Genomic DNA, 22159 nt, shown 5'->3' with positions numbered 1-22159 from the left:
AACAGTGTTGGAATGGAATCACTTTCAGAACCATATTTTTTTTTCCATTTGATGAACGATAAAAACGTTGACATCCAATCAGAATCCATCCTGCTTTACATGTACAATGTCACTTTTTTTTGTTCAAGATTTAAATAATCAATAAAATAAGTCAAATACATCATCAATTCTTCTTCCAAAACATGTTTTTGCCTCACCCTGATGTACTATATGGTAAGCCTATTACACATGTTTATTTAGATCTTTATATATATATATATATATATCACAAAAATACAAGACCTTTGTATCATTCAGAGATTTTGAAGAAGGAACATAAATGAACACAGTCTTAATAGCTTTTCCATTAGACTGAATAGTAGAAAAATAATATTACAAATCCTTTAAGGGCTCCTGAGAAAAGGAGATTTTGCTAGAAAACTTACACTTATGAATGTAATATTTGCCTTACTCAAAATGAAAGAGTACTTTTTCCTTAATAAACACAGACACCTCATACCATAAGTGTTTCACATGAGCACCAGAAGATGTGAGGAAGCTCTAGTGTTTCCAGCAAAAGATCATCAGTGTCTTTCTTAAACTTATTAAGGAAATGTTTGACAGGGCAGAATGTGTGTATTATAATGAAAGACATTTCTTTCACCTTGTTTGTAACAAAAACCTGATGAGGTAATAACCAAACACGTTCCCAATCAACGTCATTAACATATTTAGTCCAATCAGCAGAAGAGCGAGATTTGGTGACAAACTCCTTTAAAAATAGCGAACGAATAGATTTGTTATTGTGTTTGGACTGTAAAGAACACATTTTACCACATACTGTATCAGTTGAGTTAATTATGGGCATTCAGTGTTTATTAGAGCAGTCGGGAATCTCGGGATGGTTTTGGTCCAAGTCACTCGCACGTGTGCCTCGTCACTTTAAAGGGACAGTTCACCCAAAAATGAAGATGTTTGTCATCATTTACTCACTCTCTAGTTGTTCCAACGCCGAATGAGTTTCTTTATTCTGTTGAACACAACATAATATATATTGAAGAATGTTGCTAACCAGACATTTGACGACAGCTAACTTCCATAGTAGAAAAAAAACAAAAAAAACAAGATGCTTCTTTAAAATACATTATTTTGTGTTCAACAGAAGAAAGAAACTCATACGGCGTTGGAACAACTTGAGTGTGGGTAAATGATGACAAAAATCTTCATTTTTGGTTGAACTGTCCCTTTAATAAATCTGGTTAATGTTGCTGCACCAGACCGCACGATGGCGACCGCGAACTATCACCTGAACACCCGACACTCTCCAGAGCGCGATGAAAATACCAGTCAAAAGCATACTGTCTATGGTCAAGAGTATCTGCAGAAAACATCTTTAAATGATTCAGAAGACAAACATCTATTAGTTATCAATATCATTAATCATATTCGTTATCAGCATCCCGCCTGTGAGTGCTAGCGGGGAACAGTGAGGTGTCGTCGCTCTGAACGCGATGTAAACACGCGCTGATCGGTGAGAGAGAGAGAGAGAGAGAGAGAGAGAGTGTGTGTGTGTGTGTGTGTATTCTCCGCTATGACTCTTCCAGCTCTCCAGAAAAACAGTGTTTTCTTCAGGAAGATTCTCAGCCAGTTTCCTCAGGACTTCAGTCTGGCCTTCGCTTATGGATCTGCTGTGTTCAGTCAGAATGGAAGCTGTCAAGGTCAGATGAGGGTAAGAGACGCCTCACGTCATGCGGATGTTAGGATCTGAAGTTAAAGTACATTAATTCTGTCTAATATACAGTATAGTCCTGCTGAATCATCATCAGTCAATGGTTTAGTTACTGTTATGGAGAACAAACAAGAAAAACTAACGTTACACTATCAGTCAGAAGATTTCGATCGATTTTTATGTTTTTAAAAGTGTTTTTCTGCTCACCAACACCGCATTTATTAGATTAAAAACAGTTATATTGTTCAATATTGTGACAATTTAAAATAACTGTTGTCTATTTTAATATGTTTTGAAATGTAATTTATTCCTGTGATCAAAGCTGAATGTTCAGCATCATTACTCCAGTCTTCAGTGTCACATGATCCTTCACAAATCACTCTAATATGAGGATCTGATGATCAAGAAACATTCATTATTGTTATCAATGTTAAAAACAGTTGTGTTCACATTTCTTTGATGAATAGAAAGTTGAAAAGAAAAGCTTTTGTAACATTATAAATGTCTTTACTGTCACTTTTGATCAATTTAAACCATACTTGATGAATAAAAGTATTGATTTATTTTATTTATTTCCCCCCTAAGGGTAAAATAAATATTCTTACTGACGCCAAACTTTTGAAGGGTAGTGTTTAATGTTACAAAAGCTTCTCTTTCAGATAAATGCTGTTCTTTTCAACTTTCAACAAAGAATCCTGGAATATAAAATGCAAATAACTGTTTTCAACACTGATAATAATCATAAATGTGTCTTGAGCATCAAATCATTAGAATGATTTGTGAAGGATCATGTGACACTGAAGACTGGAGTAATGATGCTGAACATTCAGCTTTGATCACAGGAATAAATTACACTTTACTATATATTCACATAGAAAACAGATGATTTACACTGGAATAATACTTCACAATATTACTTTTGTTGTTGTTGTTGTATTTTTAATCAAATAAACACAGTCTTGGTGAGCAGAAGAGACTCTTTCAAAAACATTAAAACTCTTCCCGATCCGAAACCTTTGACTGGCGGTGTGTGTTCATTCTGAGGAAGTGCTTGTGTTTTGTGTGTTTCAGAGGAACATGCTGGATTTTGTGTTTGCCGTGGACGATCCGGTCACATGGCACACCATGAACCTGATGGAGAACCGGAAGCATTACTCGTTCCTCAGATTCCTGGGGCCGAAACACATCAGCAGAATCCAGAGCGAGTCTGGAGCCGGAGTTTACTTCAACACACTGATTCCTGCGGATGACCGGGTATCAGACTTACACACGTTTTGTTTTTAAAGTCCCTCTGTAATCAATCATTTTATCCCCTAAAACTCATCTTTGATCACCAAAAGTACATATTTAAACGTTCTTGCCTTCAAATATCTTGAATGTAACTCGACACCCTTTCCTCATTTAGTATGCGCGGTTCTATGAATATGCAAATGAGCCCCGGTAGACACGCTGACTTTTTGGGACTTTAGCTTATTCCCCGTATCCCCCAGAGTTAGATAAGTCCATACATACCCTTCTCATCTCCGTGTCTGACGCACCCACCGCTAGCCTAGCTTAGCACAAAGACTGGAGGTAAATGGCTCCAGCTAGCATACTGCTCCCAATAAGTGACAAAATAACGCCAACATTTTCCTATTTACATGTTGTGATTTGTATAGTCACAGCGTGTACGAATAACAAGGTCACATGAGACACAGCCATCTTCTAACCGTATACCATATACATAGGAAAATGTTGGCGTTATTTTGTCACTTATTGGGAGCAGTATGCTAGCTGGAGCCATTTACCTCCAGTCTTTGTGCTAAGCTAGGCTAGCGGCGGGTGCGTCAGACAGAGTTACGGCACGCACTGAGATGAGAAGGGTGTGTATGGACTTATCTAACTCTGGGGGATACGGGGAATAAGCTAAAGTCCCAAAAAGTCGGCGTTCCATGTTCCTTTGAAACATTTATAATGTAGACATTTCAAATAAATGCTGTTCTTTTGAGCTTTCTATTCTTTGAAGAATCCTGAAAAATAACACTGATAATAATCATAAATGTTTCTTGATCATCAAATCATCATATTAGAATGAGTTCTGAAGGATCATGTGACACTGAAGACTGGAGTAATTTACTATATATTCACATAGAGAACAGCTGTTTTACACTGGAATAATATTTCACTGTTTTTACTGTATTTCTGATCAGATAAATGCAGCATTGGAGAGGAGAAACACCACAATGCAGTTTGTTTGACATCTGTTGTGTTTGCAGCTGATCAAGTACGGCGTCATCAGCACTGAAGCTCTGATCGATGATTTACTCCACTGGAAGACGCTGTACGTCGCCGGACGGTTACACAAACCTGTGAGTGTTATCAGCAGTTCAACGAGTCTGTGTTTCACAAAACCATCGTTCCAACGAACATTCACAAACAGCATCTCAGAGTTGTGTGTTCAGAACGACAGATCTAGATCTCCACCTGTGGTTAGAAGAAGAGTTTCTAGTGTTCATGACATGTGGACTCAATAAATCCTGATCTTGAGCAAAATAAGCAAGCTGACATTCAGTGCAATCTATATCTTTTATTTAGAACACATACAAATGTCATTTACGTCTTTTAGTTTGTCAATGGATTTAAAGCGTCGTTGTTGAAGAGTGCGCATGTGTGAACGAGCTCTAGTGTAAGAACGAGTCTATGATTGAATCTGGAAATAAAGCGAAATAAGTGAGAAAAATGAGAAACTGAGACATTTCTGGGTTGTCAGTGAAATGGTTAATTTTGGGCATTTACAGTCGAACCAAAAATGATTCAGACACCAGATATAATTTTTGATATTTCTTTAGTAGTGTGATCAGGACACTATAGTTCATTTATGTAAGTGAGGAGAGCAAAATACAGTAAACTGTGACATATTACACCCAAATATTCTTCATACAGTGACCACCAGTAACAATTTGGGAGCAAAAATGATTGGGACACTTTGACCTGATCATGTTTTGCTGAAGTGTTTTGTCTTTAATTGCTAATGCTCTTTTTACACACAGACTGAACAAAATGAAGCATTGCTTGGTGATTGGTTGAGCTAAACTGGTATTATCTAATTGTGTAGTTAAATTTAACAGCTGACAGATATTCAACATAATTCATGTGTGAGACAGTCTAACAGAAGGACGGACAAAACCAGTCAAATATCAACTGAGTTCTGCTCATATTTTATTACCATTTTCTAAACTATAGCGAATAAACTGTGATAATTGAGAAATGTAGAAGGAGTCTGAATACATGTTGGTTTGACTGTGTGTGTGTGTGTGTGTGTGGTGTTGTTTCAGAGTCAGATTCTTCGTGTTTTCCTCAAGTGTGTGTAAGTTAGTGGTGTTTTCCTCAAGTGTGTGTAAGTTAGTGGTGTTTTCCTCAAGTGTGTGTAAGTTAGTGGTGTTTTCCTCAAGTGTGTGTAAGTTAGTGATGTCAAGTGTGTGTGAGTTAGTGGTGTTTTCCTCAAGTGTGTGTAAGTTAGTGGTGTTTTCCTCAAGTGTGTGTAAGTTAGTGATGTCAAGTGTGTGTGAGTTAGTGGTGTTTTCCTCAAGTGTGTGTGAGTTAGTGGTGTTTTCCTCAAGTGTGTGTGAGTTAGTGGTGTTTTCCTCAAGTGTGTGTGAGTTAGTGGTGTTTTCCTCAAGTGTGTGTAAGTTAGTGGTGTTTTCCTCAAGTGTGTGTAAGTTAGTGGTGTTTTCCTCAAGTGTGTGTAAGTTAGTGATGTCAAGTGTGTGTGAGTTAGTGGTGTTTTCCTCAAGTGTGTGTGAGTTAGTGGTGTTTTCCTCAAGTGTGTGTGAGTTAGTGGTGTTTTCCTCAAGTGTGTGTAAGTTAGTGGTGTTTTCCTCAAGTGTGTGTGAGTTAGTGGTGTTTTCCTCAAGTGTGTGTGAGTTAGTGGTGTTTTCCTCAAGTGTGTGTGAGTTAGTGGTGTTTTCCTCAAGTGTGTGTAAGTTAGTGGTGTTTTCCTCAAGTGTGTGTGTTAGTGGTGTTTTCCTCAAGTGTGTGTAAGTTAGTGGTGTTTTCCTCAAGTGTGTGTAAGTTAGTGATGTCAAGTGTGTGTGAGTTAGTGGTGTTTTCCTCAAGTGTGTGTAAGTTAGTGGTGTTTTCCTCAAGTGTGTGTGAGTTAGTGGTGTTTTCCTCAAGTGTGTGTAAGTTAGTGGTGTTTTCCTCAAGTGTGTGTAAGTTAGTGGTGTTTTCCTCAAGTGTGTGTAAGTTAGTGGTGTTTTCCTCAAGTGTGTGTAAGTTAGTGGTGTTTTCCTCAAGTGTGTGTAAGTTAGTGATGTCAAGTGTGTGTGAGTTAGTGGTGTTTTCCTCAAGTGTGTGTGAGTTAGTGGTGTTTTCCTCAAGTGTGTGTAAGTTAGTGGTGTTTTCCTCAAGTGTGTGTGAGTTAGTGGTGTCAAGTGTGTGTAAGTTAGTGGTGTCAAGTGTGTGTAAGTTAGTGGTGTTTTCCTCAAGTGTGTGTAAGTTAGTGGTGTTTTCCTCAAGTGTGTGTAAGTTAGTGGTGTTTTCCTCAAGTGTGTGTAAGTTAGTGATGTCAAGTGTGTGTGAGTTAGTGGTGTTTTCCTCAAGTGTGTGTGAGTTAGTGGTGTTTTCCTCAAGTGTGTGTAAGTTAGTGGTGTTTTCCTCAAGTGTGTGTGAGTTAGTGGTGTTTTCCTCAAGTGTGTGTGAGTTAGTGGTGTTTTCCTCAAGTGTGTGTAAGTTAGTGGTGTTTTCCTCAAGTGTGTGTGAGTTAGTGGTGTTTTCCTCAAGTGTGTGTGAGTTAGTGGTGTTTTCCTCAAGTGTGTGTGAGTTAGTGGTGTCAAGTGTGTGTAAGTTAGTGGTGTTTTCCTCAAGTGTGTGTAAGTTAGTGGTGTTTTCCTCAAGTGTGTGTAAGTTAGTGGTGTTTTCCTCAAGTGTGTGTGAGTTAGTGGTGTCAAGTGTGTGTGAGTTAGTGGTGTTTTCCTCAAGTGTGTGTAAGTTAGTGGTGTTTTCCTCAAGTGTGTGTGAGTTAGTGGTGTTTTCCTCAAGTGTGTGTAAGTTAGTGGTGTTTTCCTCAAGTGTGTGTAAGTTAGTGGTGTTTTCCTCAAGTGTGTGTGAGTTAGTGGTGTCAAGTGTGTGTAAGTTAGTGGTGTTTTCCTCAAGTGTGTGTAAGTTAGTGGTGTTTTCCTCAAGTGTGTGTAAGTTAGTGATGTCAAGTGTGTGTGAGTTAGTGGTGTTTTCCTCAAGTGTGTGTGAGTTAGTGGTGTTTTCCTCAAGTGTGTGTAAGTTAGTGGTGTTTTCCTCAAGTGTGTGTGAGTTAGTGGTGTCAAGTGTGTGTAAGTTAGTGGTGTTTTCCTCAAGTGTGTGTAAGTTAGTGGTGTTTTCCTCAAGTGTGTGTGAGTTAGTGGTGTTTTCCTCAAGTGTGTGTGAGTTAGTGGTGTCAAGTGTGTGTGAGTTAGTGGTGTTTTCCTCAAGTGTGTGTGAGTTAGTTGTGTTTTCCTCAAGTGTGTGTAAGTTAGTGGTGTTTTCCTCAAGTGTGTGTAAGTTAGTGGTGTTTTCCTCAAGTGTGTGTGTAAGTTAGTGGTGTTTTCCTCAAGTGTGTGTGTAAGTTAGTGGTGTTTTCCTCAAGTGTGTGTGTAAGTTAGTGGTGTTTTCCTCAAGTGTGTGTGTAAGTTAGTGGTGTTTTCCTCAAGTGTGTGTGTAAGTTAGTGGTGTTTTCCTCAAGTGTGTGTGAGTTAGTGGTGTTTTCCTCAAGTGTGTGTAAGTTAGTGGTGTTTTCCTCAAGTCTGTGTGTAAGTTAGTGTTGTTAAGTGTGTGTAAGTTAGTGGTGTTTTCCTCAAGTGTGTGTGTAAGTTAGTGGTGTTAAGTGTGTGTAAGTTAGTGGTGTTTTCCTCAAGTGTGTGTGTAAGTTAGTGGTGTTTTCCTCAAGTGTGTGTAAGTTAGTGGTGTTAAGTGTGCAAGTTAGTGGTGTTTTCCTCAAGTGTGTGTAAGTTAGTGGTGTTTTCCTCAAGTGTGTGTGAGTTAGTGGTGTCAAGTGTGTGTGAGTTAGTGGTGTTTTCCTCAAGTGTGTGTGAGTTAGTGGTGTTTTCCTCAAGTGTGTGTGAGTTAGTGGTGTTTTCCTCAAGTGTGTGTGAGTTAGTGGTGTTTTCCTCAAGTGTGTGTGAGTTAGTGGTGTTTTCCTCAAGTGTGTGTAAGTTAGTGGTGTTTTCCTCAAGTGTGTGTGAGTTAGTGGTGTTTTCCTCAAGTGTGTGTGAGTTAGTGGTGTTTTCCTCAAGTGTGTGTGAGTTAGTGGTGTTTTCCTCAAGTGTGTGTGAGTTAGTGGTGTTTTCCTCAAGTGTGTGTGAGTTAGTGGTGTTTTCCTCAAGTGTGTGTGAGTTAGTGGTGTCAAGTGTGTGTAAGTTAGTGGTGTTTTCCTCAAGTGTGTGTAAGTTAGTGGTGTCTTCCTCAAGTGTGTGTGTAAGTTAGTGGTGTTTTCCTCAAGTGTGTGTGAGTTAGTGGTGTTTTCCTTAAGTGTGTGTAAGTTAGTGGTGTTTTCCTCAAGTGTGTGTAAGTTAGTGGTGTTTTCCTCAAGTGTGTGTGTAAGTTAGTGGTGTTTTCCTCAAGTGTGTGTAAGTTAGTGGTGTTTTCCTCAAGTGTGTGTGAGTTAGTGGTGTTTTCCTCAAGTGTGTGTAAGTTAGTGGTGTTTTCCTCAAGTGTGTGTAAGTTAGTGGTGTTTTCCTCAAGTGTGTGTAAGTTAGTGGTGTTTTCCTCAAGTGTGTGTAAGTTAGTGGTGTTTTCCTCAAGTGTGTGTGAGTTAGGCTATGTTCACACTTAGCGTCTTTTTTGACAAGAAAAAGTTGACAACGGCGTTTTTTTAGCAAAAAAAAACGCTGGCAGCGTTCGGTTACAAATAGCAGCCGAGCGCGTCTTTTGTTGCTATAACTAACACGGCTGTTAACTGTAACACAGTCTCACCCCAAAACGTCATATACTGACGCGTCTTGACCATGCGTCAACATACGACGAAAGGGGTACCCCCATAACGTCCATATGTGACGATTCGGGTTATGGGTAGGTTTAGGTTGGGTAGGCTTGCGTTGGGTACCGCTAGGAGGCGCTGCTGGTGCGCTTCTGTCTGCGTCTCATATTGACGTTAAAGGGGTACCCTTTTCGTCGTATGTTGACGCATGGTCAAGACGCGTCAGTATATGACGTTTTGGGGTGAGACCGGGCAACAGTAGCCTAGTGCTGTGTGATGCAAAAAATGTCGAGAAAGAGAAAGTTGTCTCTTGCGTTGGCTTTTGAAGTTACCGGGGAGGAGAATGTCGGTTCACAAAGACGTTTGTGGGTGCACGACAGACAGTTGTTCTTGTTGTTATGGAAACGACAGGTCTCGCTACTCGCTTGTCATTGGTCAGCTGTCAAAAAGGCGCTTGACGTAGGGCGTTCTTTTCAGAAAAGTTGAACTTTTTTGCTCTGAGCTGCAGAAAAAGACGCCGGCGGTGGCGTCTAAAAAAGCGCTCAGGACTTTTTTGAAAAAACGGTTTACTCCATAGGGTTATAATGTAGAACAGACGCTGGCAGTTTGAAAAAAGACGCTAAGTGTGAACATAGCCTTAGTGGTGTTTTCCTCAAGTGTGTGTAAGTTAGTGTGTAAAAAAGTGGGTGTTTTCCCCCACAGGTTCGAATTCTGCTGCAGAATGAGAGTGGGAAACTGCGATCCGCTCTCCTAGGGAACTTGAAGAGTGCTGTGATCGCTTCTTTCCTCATGTTGCCCGAGAGTTTCTCAGAAGAAGAGCTCTTCCTCCAGATAGCAGGACTGTCCTACTCCGGTGAGTCTTTCTCTCATGCATTTTACATTTGTACTCTAATCTGTGTTTGTTTTTTGAGGCCGTTCAGTCAGAAATCTCCACTTCAGCATCGTCACACACACACACACACACACACACACACACACACACACACACACACACACACACACACACACACACACACACACACACACACACACACACACACACACACACACACACACACACACACACACACACACACACACACACCGAACTCTTCTATATCCTGATGAGTTGTTCATGTATCATCCTCTGGAATTTCTGTTTTCACTTGATTTTTGGAGTGATAAAAGGAGAGCTCTTTAAAAGCCTTTAACCCTCTGGTCCTCTGTGCTCATTTTGACAGTTTTTTGTTTTGTTTTTAGAAATTTTTACTTAGTCGTAGTGGAACGAAACTTGGTAAAGGTTTTGGCACTTGCTGTGTGAACACAAAAAAAATCATGGACATTATTTGAAAAGGTTAAACGGTCCTAGAAAAAAAAGGTGACTCTTGTATTGTTTGTGGTCTAAAATGAGCGCGTTGGAAATTAAAGCTGCCGTCGGCAAGTCTGGCAGATTGGGTCGATTAGCCAAAATTTTGAATGTTTACAACTCTCATGCCCCTCCCCACTACCAGCGAGCACCCTCCCATCGAGGTCGTGCTCGTCAGTGCGTCACTGTGCGTGTGTACCTGATTTTCTGTGAACGCGTCCGTCTCTTCAGCATCTATCAACACCATGGACTCGGAGGTAGGCTGCCCTGGCTAATCTATCCATAGATAGCAATAACCGAGGAATTGGAAGCTTGTTAGTAGATTTTCTCTCCGCCATCACGCTTCATGCAATCTCCAGGCGAACTTCAGGCGTGGCGTGTGCATGTGATATTAACGTGCGCGAGTGAGGGGGGGATCTGTGGCGTGTGCACGACCTGTCATTGACAGTCAGATCTCACACCCCCCTGCGCTGATTGGACCCGATGATCCGGGAGCGGTGGATTTTTGCAAAACAAATAACACGCTCCAGGTGGAGTTAGAAGCTCGGGTTTTTTCTAAAACCATCTTATTTATGTTGTTCTGTCGGATTATAGTGTCAATTTCACTGAATATGATCAAAAAAATGTTTCCGACGGCAGCTTTAATGTAATACGAATTTCCTCTAGTGGAAGCGTCTGGTACTGCAGCCGAACAACATCTCACTGAAAGATCAAATCTGGAACTTGTTTAGATTTATATGGCTTTGATTTTCAAACACAGTTTTAGAGTAAAATGTGTTTTGGAAAATATATATTACATATATAATATATGTAATATACCCCGACAGTCGGGGACAGCAGTCATTTAGTGAACGCGGCGAGAGCGCGCAATTGTGGTTTGTTCGAAATACACCAGTTCTGCTGTAATTCAGCATTGTATTTGACTCAAGGTAAGTGTATGTTCGATTCTCTGCTTAGTTTTCATTTTTACCTTCTCACAAATCTGTATTTTATCTAGACGCGTTAACACTCTAACTAACAGCAGCGAGTGCAAATTATTATTATCATTGCTGTTTAATTGCACTTAAGTACTGGTGCACTAATTGCACTTTCGATTCGGGACTTTTTCGCTTTATTGCTTTAATTGCTCGGCGACACAGCTGTCCTCACTCAGGCAGTGACAGCACTATATTTCTATAGTCTGCGCGCTGTCGCGGAAGCGTCAGCGGGAGCGTTCAGCTCTCGTGTTCAGCCTCCTCGTGTGAAGACCGACTCGGGTAAAGACCATCGACTCTACCTGCGCGACTCCACCGAGCAAGGACACCAGAAAGGCACTTAAGTATATCCTTCTCCCTTTCCCTTTCCCCTCCCACTTTTATCCTTTTCCTCCTTACTCAACATGTGCTTCCAACACATTCCTTTTATCTCTCGGCAACGCCCTTTCATCATTCACAAAAGGCAGCGCAATCCTGCTAATCTGCGTCCCATTCCCTCATCCTCTCACACACCTCTCTCTCTTTCCGTGGGTCTATGGAATTGTCAGTCAGCAGTCAATAAAGCTGACTTTATTCCAGCCTTTGCATCTCATTCCACTCTAAGCATCTTGGGCTTGACTGAGACCTGGATTCGTCCAGAAGACTCAGCAACCCCCGCTGCTCTCTCTAGCAATTTCTCTTTCTCCCACTCCCCTCGCCAGTCTGGGAGGGGTGGGGGTACAGGGTTTCTCATTTCTAACAACTGGAAATACTCGGCGCTCTCTTCTCTATGCAACAACAACTCATTTGAATATCATGCTATTACACTTACAACTCCCATTAAGATCCATTTTGTAGTAATTTATCGCCCCCCAGGTCAGCTGGGTAACTTCGTAGAGGAGCTGGATGTGCTGCTGTCCTCTTTTCCTGAGGACGGCACCCCACTTGTAGTCTTTGGTGACTTCAACATTCATCTTGAAAAGCCACATGCAACAGACTTCATTTCTCTCCTATCCTCTTTCGATCTCAAACGGCTCATCACCACAGGTACTCACAAATCAGGAAACCAACTGGACCTGGTTTACACACGCAACTGTATCACAGACAACATTTTGGTGACACCTCTCCATGTTTCAGATCATTTCCTCATAACTTTCAGTCTACAACTCTCTACCCCAGCACCACCAATCCTCCCACCAGTCACTTTCAGACGAAACCTGCGCTCACTTTCTCCCGCCAATCTTTCCTCTGCCGTGTCATCTTCTCTTCCCTCACCCTCACAATTCTCATCTCTGGATGTGAATACCGCAACGGATACCTTATTCTCCACACTAACCTCTTCTCTAGACAAAATCTGCCCTCTCTCCTCCAGGCCTGCACGCGCTACTCCCTCTAACCCCTGGTTATCTGAGGTTCTTCGAGAACATCGGACCAAACTCAGGGCAGCAGAGAGGAAATGGCGCAAATCAAAAGACACATCTGATCTGAGTATGTATCAATCTCTCCTCTGTTCATTTTCTGTTGATGTTCATGCTGCTAAATCTTCCCACTTCCACAACAAGATCAAAAGCGCCTCTAACTCACGATCACTCTTCAAGACATTCAACTCTCTCCTCTGTCCACCCCCACCACCACCAACCTCCTCTTTAACTGCTGACGATTTTGCTAACTTCTTCACCGACAAAACAGCAACTATCAGCAGTCAATTCTCAGCTCCACACACACAGGAACCCAGACAAACCTCTCCCACAGCCAATAACCTTCTCTCCTCCTTCTCTCCGCTAAACAAGGAAGAAGTATCTAAACTTATCATGTCCAGTCATCCTACCACCTGCCCTCTAGACCCCATCCCCTCACACCTTTTACAAGCCATCTCTCCCACACTTCTACCAGCACTCACACACATCATCAACTCATCCCTCCACACTGGCACTTTCCCTACAGCATTCAAGCAGGCTCGGGTAACCCCACTGCTTAAAAAACCAACACTAAACACATCATTTGTAGACAATTACAGACCTATCTCTCTCCTACCATTCATTGCAAAAACACTTGAAAGAGCTGTTTTCAACCAAGTAACATCATTCTTGTCTCTGAACAACCAGCTGGACGCCAACCAATCCGGCTTCAAGAAAGGACACTCAACTGAGACTGCATTACTGTCGGTCACAGAAGCCCTACGGATCGCAAAAGCTGCTTCCAAATCCTCAGTTCTCATTCTTCTGGACCTGTCCGCTGCCTTCGACACTGTGAATCATCAGATCCTTATGTCCAGCCTCTCAGCACTGGGCATCACAGGAACCTCGCTCCACTGGTTTGAGTCCTATCTCACAGGTAGGTCCTTCAGGGTTGCATGGAGAGGCGAGGCATCCAGAGCACATCATCTGACCACAGGGGTTCCTCAGGGTTCAGTTCTTGGTCCCCTCCTCTTCTCCATCTACACCACATCACTGGGACACATCATACAGGCACATGGTTTCTCCTACCACTGCTATGCTGATGACACACAGCTCTTCCTCTCATTTCAACCAGATGATCCAACAGTAGCTGCACGGATCTCAAGCTGTCTGGCGGACATCTCGACATGGATGAAGGAACATCACCTGCAGCTCAACCTGGCGAAGACTGAGCTTCTCGTCCTCCCTGCCAATCCGTCTCTGCAACACGACTTCACTATCCAGCTAGAGTCATCATTAATCACCCCATCAAGGTCGGTAAGAAATCTTGGAGTAACAGTTGATGACCAGCTGACCTTCACAGATCACATTTCAAAGACAGCTCGATCATGCAGGTTTGCACTGCACAACATCAGGAAGATCAGGCCTTTCCTAACTGAGCATGCAACGCAACTTCTCGTCCAGGCCCTGGTCATTACTAGGCTTGACTACTGCAATGCTCTTCTGGCTGGACTGCCATCATGTGCAACTAAACCTCTACAAATGATTCAGAACGCCGCAGCCCGTCTTGTCTTCAACGAGCCCAAGAGGGCCCACGTCACTCCTCTGTTCATCTCTCTGCACTGGCTACCTCTCGCTGCTCGCATCAAGTTCAAGGTACTGACGCTTGCTTACAGATCTGTCACAGGCTCAGCTCCGTCCTACTTACATTTACATTTACATTTATGCATTTGGCAGACGCTTTTATCCAAAGCGACTTACATTGCGTTATCCTATACATTTATACATAGGTATGTGCAATCCCCTGGGATCGAACCCACAACCTTGCGTTGTTAACGCAATGCTCTTACCACTGAGCTACAGGAAAGCTACTTTCACTCACTCCTACAAGTCTACATCCCGACCAGAAGCCTTCGATCGGTCAACGAGCGACGTCTCGTGGTCCCATCACAGAGAGCCAAAAAATCACTTTCCAGAACATTCTCATTCACAGTTCCATGCTGGTGGAATGATCTCCCCACCGGCATCCGGAATGCAGAATCCTTAACAACATTCAAAAAAGAGCTGAAAACTCTTCTCTTCCGTGAGCACTTTAAAAAAAAGTATATATATATTCCTGTAAATTCTCGCTTATCGGGTTTATGCTACTCTGAATAATGCCTGAACTTCGTATTTTGAGCACTTCTTGCGTTGTTTTTTGCCTCTTCACGATGACTTGCTTAATTTAGTCCCAATTTGTAAGTCGCTTTGGACAAAAGCGTCTGCTAAATGACTAAATGTAAATGTAAATTACATATAAAACTAGAAACAAATATTTTTGTATATATATATATATACACACACACTCATAAAAACTGTGGCGCAGCTAATCTGGGATGAATGATTGATGAAGAATGAATAATTAATTTCTTTTTTTTTTGGCTAGTAGAACTTGTTTCCAAATCTTAATTTTTTTATTCAAACAAAATCCTGTCATCCAGCATCTCCTCCTCCCTCTTTCATCCTCTTCCCTTTCACCCAAAATATATTTTAGCTGGACAGATCATCAATACAGTACAAAGAACATCAGAAAAATTTAGGATGTTGGAAAATAGCAATGTCTTTTCTGTTCACCAAATGCTTTTTAATCTTCGCTATTGCTTCAGTGCAAATGAACAAGCGTGCCGGTATTTGTTGTGTAGTGACGTGTGTGTGTGTGTTCCAGTAAGCCAGATATGAGCAGATTCTGTGCAATATGCTGTATTTAATATATCTTGATGAATCATGAGTATTTGAGCTAAATCTGTGCAGATTTGGTTTACACAAACTTCCCCAGCGAAGTGAGTAAAGATAATAACTAACCCGCCAAATTGGCTCGTGATTTAACAGCGTTACCCGTTAATTTCAAACCCTGGTTATAATCCATTTATTCAGTTTTTGAGCATGGCAGTTTTTGCTCACTCTCAAAAAGTGACAATTTTAACATGCTATATAAAAATATCTGTGGGGTATTTTGAGGTAAAACTTCACACACACACTCTGGGGACATCTGAGACTTATTTTACATCTGGTGAAAAGGGAATTATACCACACCTTTAAAAATGTATTGTTCATTTATTGTTATAAAAAATGCACAATAATACCTTTTTTTTTATCAAAAAGTTTCATACCAAGTTTTACTCTCAAACTGTGAGGAAATAAATAATAAACAAGATGTGTTCCAAATTTAAGTTTGATATCTTAAAAAATGAGCTTTCAGTAAGAGTGTGTTCGGCTGCAGTACCAGACGCTTCCACTAGAGGAAACTCCACATTCATTTCCAATGCCTCATTTTTTTACCACAAACAATACAAGAGTGACTGGGGTTTTTGGGACCATTTAACCTTTTCGAATCATGTCCATGATTTGTGTGTGTGTGTGTGTGTGTGTGTGTGTGAACTGACTGAACTGCACCAGAAGGTTAAACGTTTCTTCACTTCAGCAATAATCTGCCAAGTGTCGTCTTTAAAAAGAAGAACTTTGAAAGTACAAAGCATTCAAGATTTATCCATTTAAAATAAATGGATTATAAGTACTGCATAAATATAGTTTACTACCATAAAATCCCCTAAAAATACAAAATATTAAGTAAACAAAGAAACATTGTCAAACTAAAATATAATACATTCATTTAATTGATAAACAACAACAGCAAAGAAACACGAGCAGCACCAGAGGATTAATATGTCATTAAAATAAAACAAGAATTTGGATCCTGGCTTTAGTCCAATGCTCAAATTTCTGTTTTGATAATGGATGCAGATCAATACATATTTAATTAAACAACACCTAATTTGCATATTTAAACATAGCTTTTCAGTAAACTTGTAATACAACAAATCTTTTGCGATTCTTAATGTAATCAGATGTGGAGGTATGTTGATGTCTATAAGCGTGTATCTGATTGTGTGGCTGTAGGGGATTGGAGGATGGTGATCGGCGAGGATAAAGCCAAGGTCTCCAACATCGTGAAGGACAACATGCATGACTTCCGCAGGTTATACAGCAGGATCCTCCAGGAGTGTCCTCAGGTGGTGTACAAGCCTCAGCAGGGCCGGCTCGAGGTGAGACACACTCCTCTGTTTACAACCCCGGGGGATCATGGAGCGTTCAAGTCCTGCTGGGAAGTGCGTACGTACGAGGTGGGAAGTCGTGGTTATGATGGCAGCGTTCAAGTCACTTTCGTTGGAGTAATATGGCGGTGTACCTTCTCTTAATTAATTACACAAATACAGCAAGGTTCTTAAACTCTAGTTCTAGAAAACGAAGAACAAAGATGTGCATAGCGCTGTTTTAGGTTTTTAATTCATTTATGAAGCCACAGTAAACTTTATCATTACATATTACATTGTTAAATGCTGTCATATTCTGTGCCGGCGATTAGCTTACTGCGCTGTAAATAGAAAAGCCTGACAATTTCACTCCTAAATAGCTTTCAGTATTGTGGTATTCCTCCATGTTTCTCACTGACACGCCGCCGCTTATAACGATCGGGGCTTAGAGAAAATCCCGAGCTTCCCACTCGTATTTACGACATTGTGGAGGCGTTCATGTGCGTTTAACTCGTAAATACGATCTTTACGACATGACTTGAACGCATCATTATTCCTCATCATTATTCTCCTTTTATAAAGTGCTTTTAAAGTGCGAATCCAATTTCGATTCTGCTTATCGATTCCTATTTTCTTAGATAACTTAGATTTCCTAAAAAAACTTAGATATCATTCACATCTATAAATTCTAAAAATATCATGATGTGTTTTAAAATGGATAGTTGTGGTTGTAGGTTCTGATTGGCTGAGCTGCATTTGAAGCTGTTGTAAAACACTGTATAAACACACAGCTGTGAGCTCATAACCTCAGCGTTACTGTGTGTTGATCTCATGATACAGTGGTTTACACTGATCTCAGAACAGCTGTAGATCATCTTTATCGCAGCACTTCGGTCACATCTTGTTTAAAGACATGACACGTAAGGAAGATGATGAGCTCAAAAATAATTTAATTATGTTTATTATATAGAAATCGGGAAACCGATACAGTACATAATGTTCAAACAAAAGACAATTAAACAGCAAACAGCAAACATCACAAGCTTGTCAAACACAAAAATAAAACAGTATTAATGTCGGCCACTGGTAACATCAGACGTCTGGCATTATCAGGACACACACATATTCCCACACTGCATTATTATACATTATATAGTAGTTTAATGTAGTTCCGACACTAAAACTCTGTAAACTTGCATTTTTTTCTCACACAGTAATTTTCATTGTGGGTGATCTATCCACGAGACATGTTGAAGCATTTTTGTATTGCGACACGTGACCCTGGATCACGAAAGCAGTCACATGACGCACGGGTATATCTGTGGCAATAGCCAACAATACAGTGTATGGGTCAAAATTATAGATTTTTCTTTTATGCCAAAAATCATTAGGATATTAAGTAACGATCATGTTCCATGAAGAGATTTTGTAAATTTCCTTCCGTAAATATATAAAACATTTATTTGTGATGTTCAATAGTTGTATATCAGCCAAATATTGTCCTATCATAACAAACCACACATCAATGGAAAGCTTGCTTATTCAGCTTTCAGATGATGTATGAATCTCAATTAAGAATAATGTACCCATGTGACTGGTTTTGTGGTCCAGGGTCACACATATTGGTACACCCCATAACACAATCAATATAGCATCAAACATCACAGGCTTGTCCATGACTGAGAGAAGCACAGGTGTGATGTATGATCCGCTACTAACCCTCATGATCTCCGTGTGTCAGGTGGACAAGAGCCCCGAGGGTCAGTTCACACAGCTCATGGCTCTGCCACGCTCGCTCCAGCAGAAGATCACGGTTCTGGTGGACCGGCCCGGGAAGAACCGGGACGTGGAGGAGATCCTCCTGCAAGTGGCCCAGGACCCGGACTGCGGATCCGTCGTACAGCAGGGTAACGTTACACACTGCACATGATCCAAAGGCCCTGGTGTGTGTGTGTGTGTGTGTGTGTGTGTGTGTGTGTGTGTGTGTGTGTGTGTGTGTGTGTGTGTGTGTGTGTGTGTGTGTGTGTGTGTGTGTGTGTGTGTGTGTGTGTGTGTGTGTGTGTGTGTGTGTGTGTGGATCCGTCGTACAGCAGGGTAATGTTACACACTGCACATGATCCAAAGGCCCTGGTGTGTGTGTGTGTGGATCCGTCGTACAGCAGGGTAACTTTACACACTGCACATGATCCAAAGGCCCTGGTGTGTGTGTGTGTGCGGATCCGTCGTACAGCAGGGTAATGTTACACACTGCACATGATCCAAAGGCCCTGGTGTGTGTGTGTGTGTGTGTGCGGATCCGTCGTACAGCAGGGTAACTTTACACACTGCACATGATCCAAAGGCCCTGGTGTGTGTGTGTGTGCGGATCCGTCGTACAGCAGGGTAATGTTACACACTGCACATGATCCAAAGGCCCTGGTGTGTGTGTGTGTGTGTGTGTGCGGATCCGTCGTACAGCAGGGTAACTTTACACACTGCACATGATCCAAAGGCCCTTGTGTGTGTGCGTGTGTGTGTGTGTGTGTGTGTGTGTGTGTGTGTGCGGATCCGTCGTACAGCAGGGTAACTTTACACACTGCACATGATCCAAAGGCCCTAGTGTGTGTGTGAGTGTGAGTGTGTGTGTGTGTGTGTGAGTGTGAGTGTGTGTGTGTACATACACTACCAGTCAAAGGTTTTGGATCAGCAAGATTTTAACAGTTTTTGAAAGAGTTTCTTCTGCTCACCAACATTTTTATTCCAGGATTCTTTGATGAATAGAAAGTTCAAAAGAACAGCATTGATCTGATATATAATCTTTTGTAACATTAAAAAGTTTGGGGTCAGTAAGATTTTTTTATATACATTTTTTGGGGGGGAAATAAATAAATGAAATCAATACTTTTATTCATGAAGGATGAATTAATTTGATGGAAAGTGACAGTAAATACATTTATAATGTTACAAAATATTATATTTCAAATAAATGCTGTTCTTTTGAACTTTCTATTCATGAAAATTATTATTCTTTTTTTTGTATTTGTAATTAAATAAATGCAGTCCTGGTGAGCAGAAGACTTTAAAAAAACATAAAAAATCTTACAGATTAAAAGCTTGAATGGCAGTGTACTTCCAAACTGAAGATAAACTGGCTTAATTTCAAACTAAATCAGGCCAAACCTTTCTGGGAACAGTTCACTCCGACAGGTAAACACCTTCACACTCCCATTGGTCAGTGGTGATGATGTGGTAATAGGTGGGTGTGGCTCTGAGGCTCCGCCTCCTCCGAGGAGTAAATCTTCTCCGGTTCATTTCTTCTGTTCAGTCGTCGAGGTTCAGACATGAGACACTGAGACGCTTTATAGCAGAAGCTGAAGAGACGCATGTTTAATACTGTAAAGCTGCTGATTTAAAGCAGTATAATGTATAAAGATGCTTTTTGAACTGCTGTTTTCTACAGATGCACGATATATCAGCCACCATATCGGTAACACACCGATATATGATGATTTTTTGTATGTTATCGTTATCGGCTTGATTATACAATCTGGCCGATATATTAAATCTGATAAATAATGTATTATCTCCTCCAGCTGAGACGCTTCAGATGCGCACTGTTCAACATGATGATAATGAACTGCTTGAAATATGATTGGAATCACTTTAATAAAGGAAAATACAGTAAAGTGCAGCACAAGTCTGTCATATCGGCTACATAATATTATAATGAGAACATCATGATAAGTGTGTGTTTGAGACGTGGATTTTAATGGTGAGACTTTTGTTTCTGTAATCAGGCTCTCAAAAATTACATAAAATCTTGGATTTAGATTTATCAGCCAATATATCGGTTATCAGGATCAACCAGAATGTTCATATCAGTGCATCTGTACCGTTTTCTCATTTTCATGGTGTTTATTTTGTTATTGAGTTTGCAGTGCACATTTACATATTCATCTCAGCGTATGTACAGTATATCAACATAAAGAAGTTTGCCGTGAGTATATGAGGGACTAAACCCTGCTCCTGATGAAGAACTGCAGAGCTGGATCTACTTTAGACTGTGTGAAATAAGCCACTTCACACGAGACGAATGCGAGGGCGAGTAAGCAGTGGTTTAAAGAGACTCGCCAAACTGGCCGGCTGGGTTTAGTCGGTGTTGAGTTTCTCCACGGCCTCACCCTCATGTCTCATTGTCATAATAACCGTCAGCGTTTCTCACAAACACCTGCCTGTCTTCATGCCCTAGCACTACAGGACACAATATTACTATTATCTGGCCGTCACTGTGAGAAAACCTTGATTTCGGTGAAATTAACACTTCTGGACATAAACTCATCTGTCAATATTTAGAATGGATTGCATAAGGAATACTGATGACAATATCTCACAACATAAAGCAAAAGTGGTTTTAATTCACCATGCGGTTTACCTTTAACTTTATTACGTTACAACACTTTTCACTTATGCAACACTTACATGGAATATATTTATTCACTAATAACTTTTAAAAAGGACAGCAGTTCTGCATGGAGACGATGTGTTAGTAGGGATGCGCCGATATGAACATTTTGGCCGATACCAATAACTGATAAATCTTCATATTTAAAAGCTGATAACCGATATATTGGCCGATAAATCTAAATCCAAATTTTTTTTTTCATTTTTGAGAGCCTGATTACAAAATCAAAAGTCTCACCATTAAAATCCACGTCTCAAACACACAATTATAATGATGTAATGTGGCCGATATGACAGACTTGTGCTGCACTTTACTGTATTTTCCTTTTTTGAAGTGATTTCAATCATATTTCAAGCAGTTCATAATCATCATGTTGAACAGTGCGCATCTGAAGCGTCTCAGCTGGAGGAGATAATACATTATTTATCAGATTTAATATATTGGCCAGATTTTCTTATCAGGCCGATAATGATAACATTATAAAATGAACATATATCGGCCGATACTGATATAGTGTCTGATATATTGTGCATCTCTACTTGATATACTTCTTGTTATTGCCAAATTATGATTTATCATACATAATTACACTGTTTTGACAGGAATCTCATCGATAGTGAAAACCTCCAGTCTAACACAGAGTGCCAAAGGAATCGCCACCGCGGGTGAGGGTCAGAGTTCAGAGTTCATCTGTCCCTTTATTCTTCAGATGTGGGACCAAACATCTTTTATGTGTTGGAAAAAAAAAATCATTTGATTTTCTCTATCCTTGATCAGAAGTGATATAATCATGTCCTCAAAGCAGAACAGAAGCATGACTTTCTTTTTCTTTTCTTTTTTTACAATACCAGATAATTATTAGACATTCCAAAATTGTGATTTGCATAAATGTTTTTGTATATTGATCCCACGTTTATCAGTGACACACTGATGTTGAAACTTGTTTTACAGGTCTCTTCAAAACGGTGTCATACAGCGCAAGAAAGCTGCAGAAAATGTGGAGAGGCTGGCGTAGAAAACCATCCTGACTGACAATCATGTCCAAACACATTTCACAATAACTCATAACCGGGTCAAACATAGTAATATTTCCACAGTTGATATTTATTTACAGTCTAAGCATGAAACTAATGACTGTATCCATTCATACTCTATATTCCTAAGAAAATGTCAATAAACCTTTCTAGAAATATTCTTGTTAAGTGTGTTTGTGTGTATTTGCGGACTTCCCCTTCACGTCGTACCTGTTGCAAGGACACGGTGACGTCACTCCCTCATTAGCATAATGCATGCTGATCTCATTCCCTTGACCTCGAC

The 22159-nt window shown here is 40.7% G+C and overlaps 1 protein-coding gene across 1 annotated transcript; it reads left to right on the top strand.

The window, feature by feature from the left end:
• The first annotated feature begins 1298 nt into the window (after positions 1 to 1298).
• tamm41 (TAM41 mitochondrial translocator assembly and maintenance homolog) lies at positions 1299 to 22034 on the top strand. Its single transcript, XM_082156537.1, has 9 exons — positions 1299 to 1519; positions 1550 to 1708; positions 2780 to 2962; positions 3964 to 4056; positions 9339 to 9489; positions 16268 to 16413; positions 18143 to 18308; positions 21445 to 21507; positions 21794 to 22034. Exons 2-9 carry the CDS (start codon positions 1571 to 1573, stop codon positions 21868 to 21870), a joined length of 1017 nt encoding a protein of 338 aa, XP_082012663.1. The 5' UTR covers positions 1299 to 1519; positions 1550 to 1570; the 3' UTR covers positions 21871 to 22034.
• The last annotated feature ends 125 nt before the right edge of the window (positions 22035 to 22159 follow it).

The sequence above is a fragment of the Leuciscus leuciscus genome (assembly GCF_965113295.1).
Source record: "Leuciscus leuciscus genome assembly, chromosome: 23".
In the NCBI taxonomy this organism is placed as follows: domain Eukaryota; kingdom Metazoa; phylum Chordata; class Actinopteri; order Cypriniformes; family Leuciscidae; genus Leuciscus; species Leuciscus leuciscus.
The sequence above is the reverse complement of the archived record's forward strand: the minus strand, read 5'-3'. Positions and strand labels throughout refer to the sequence as shown.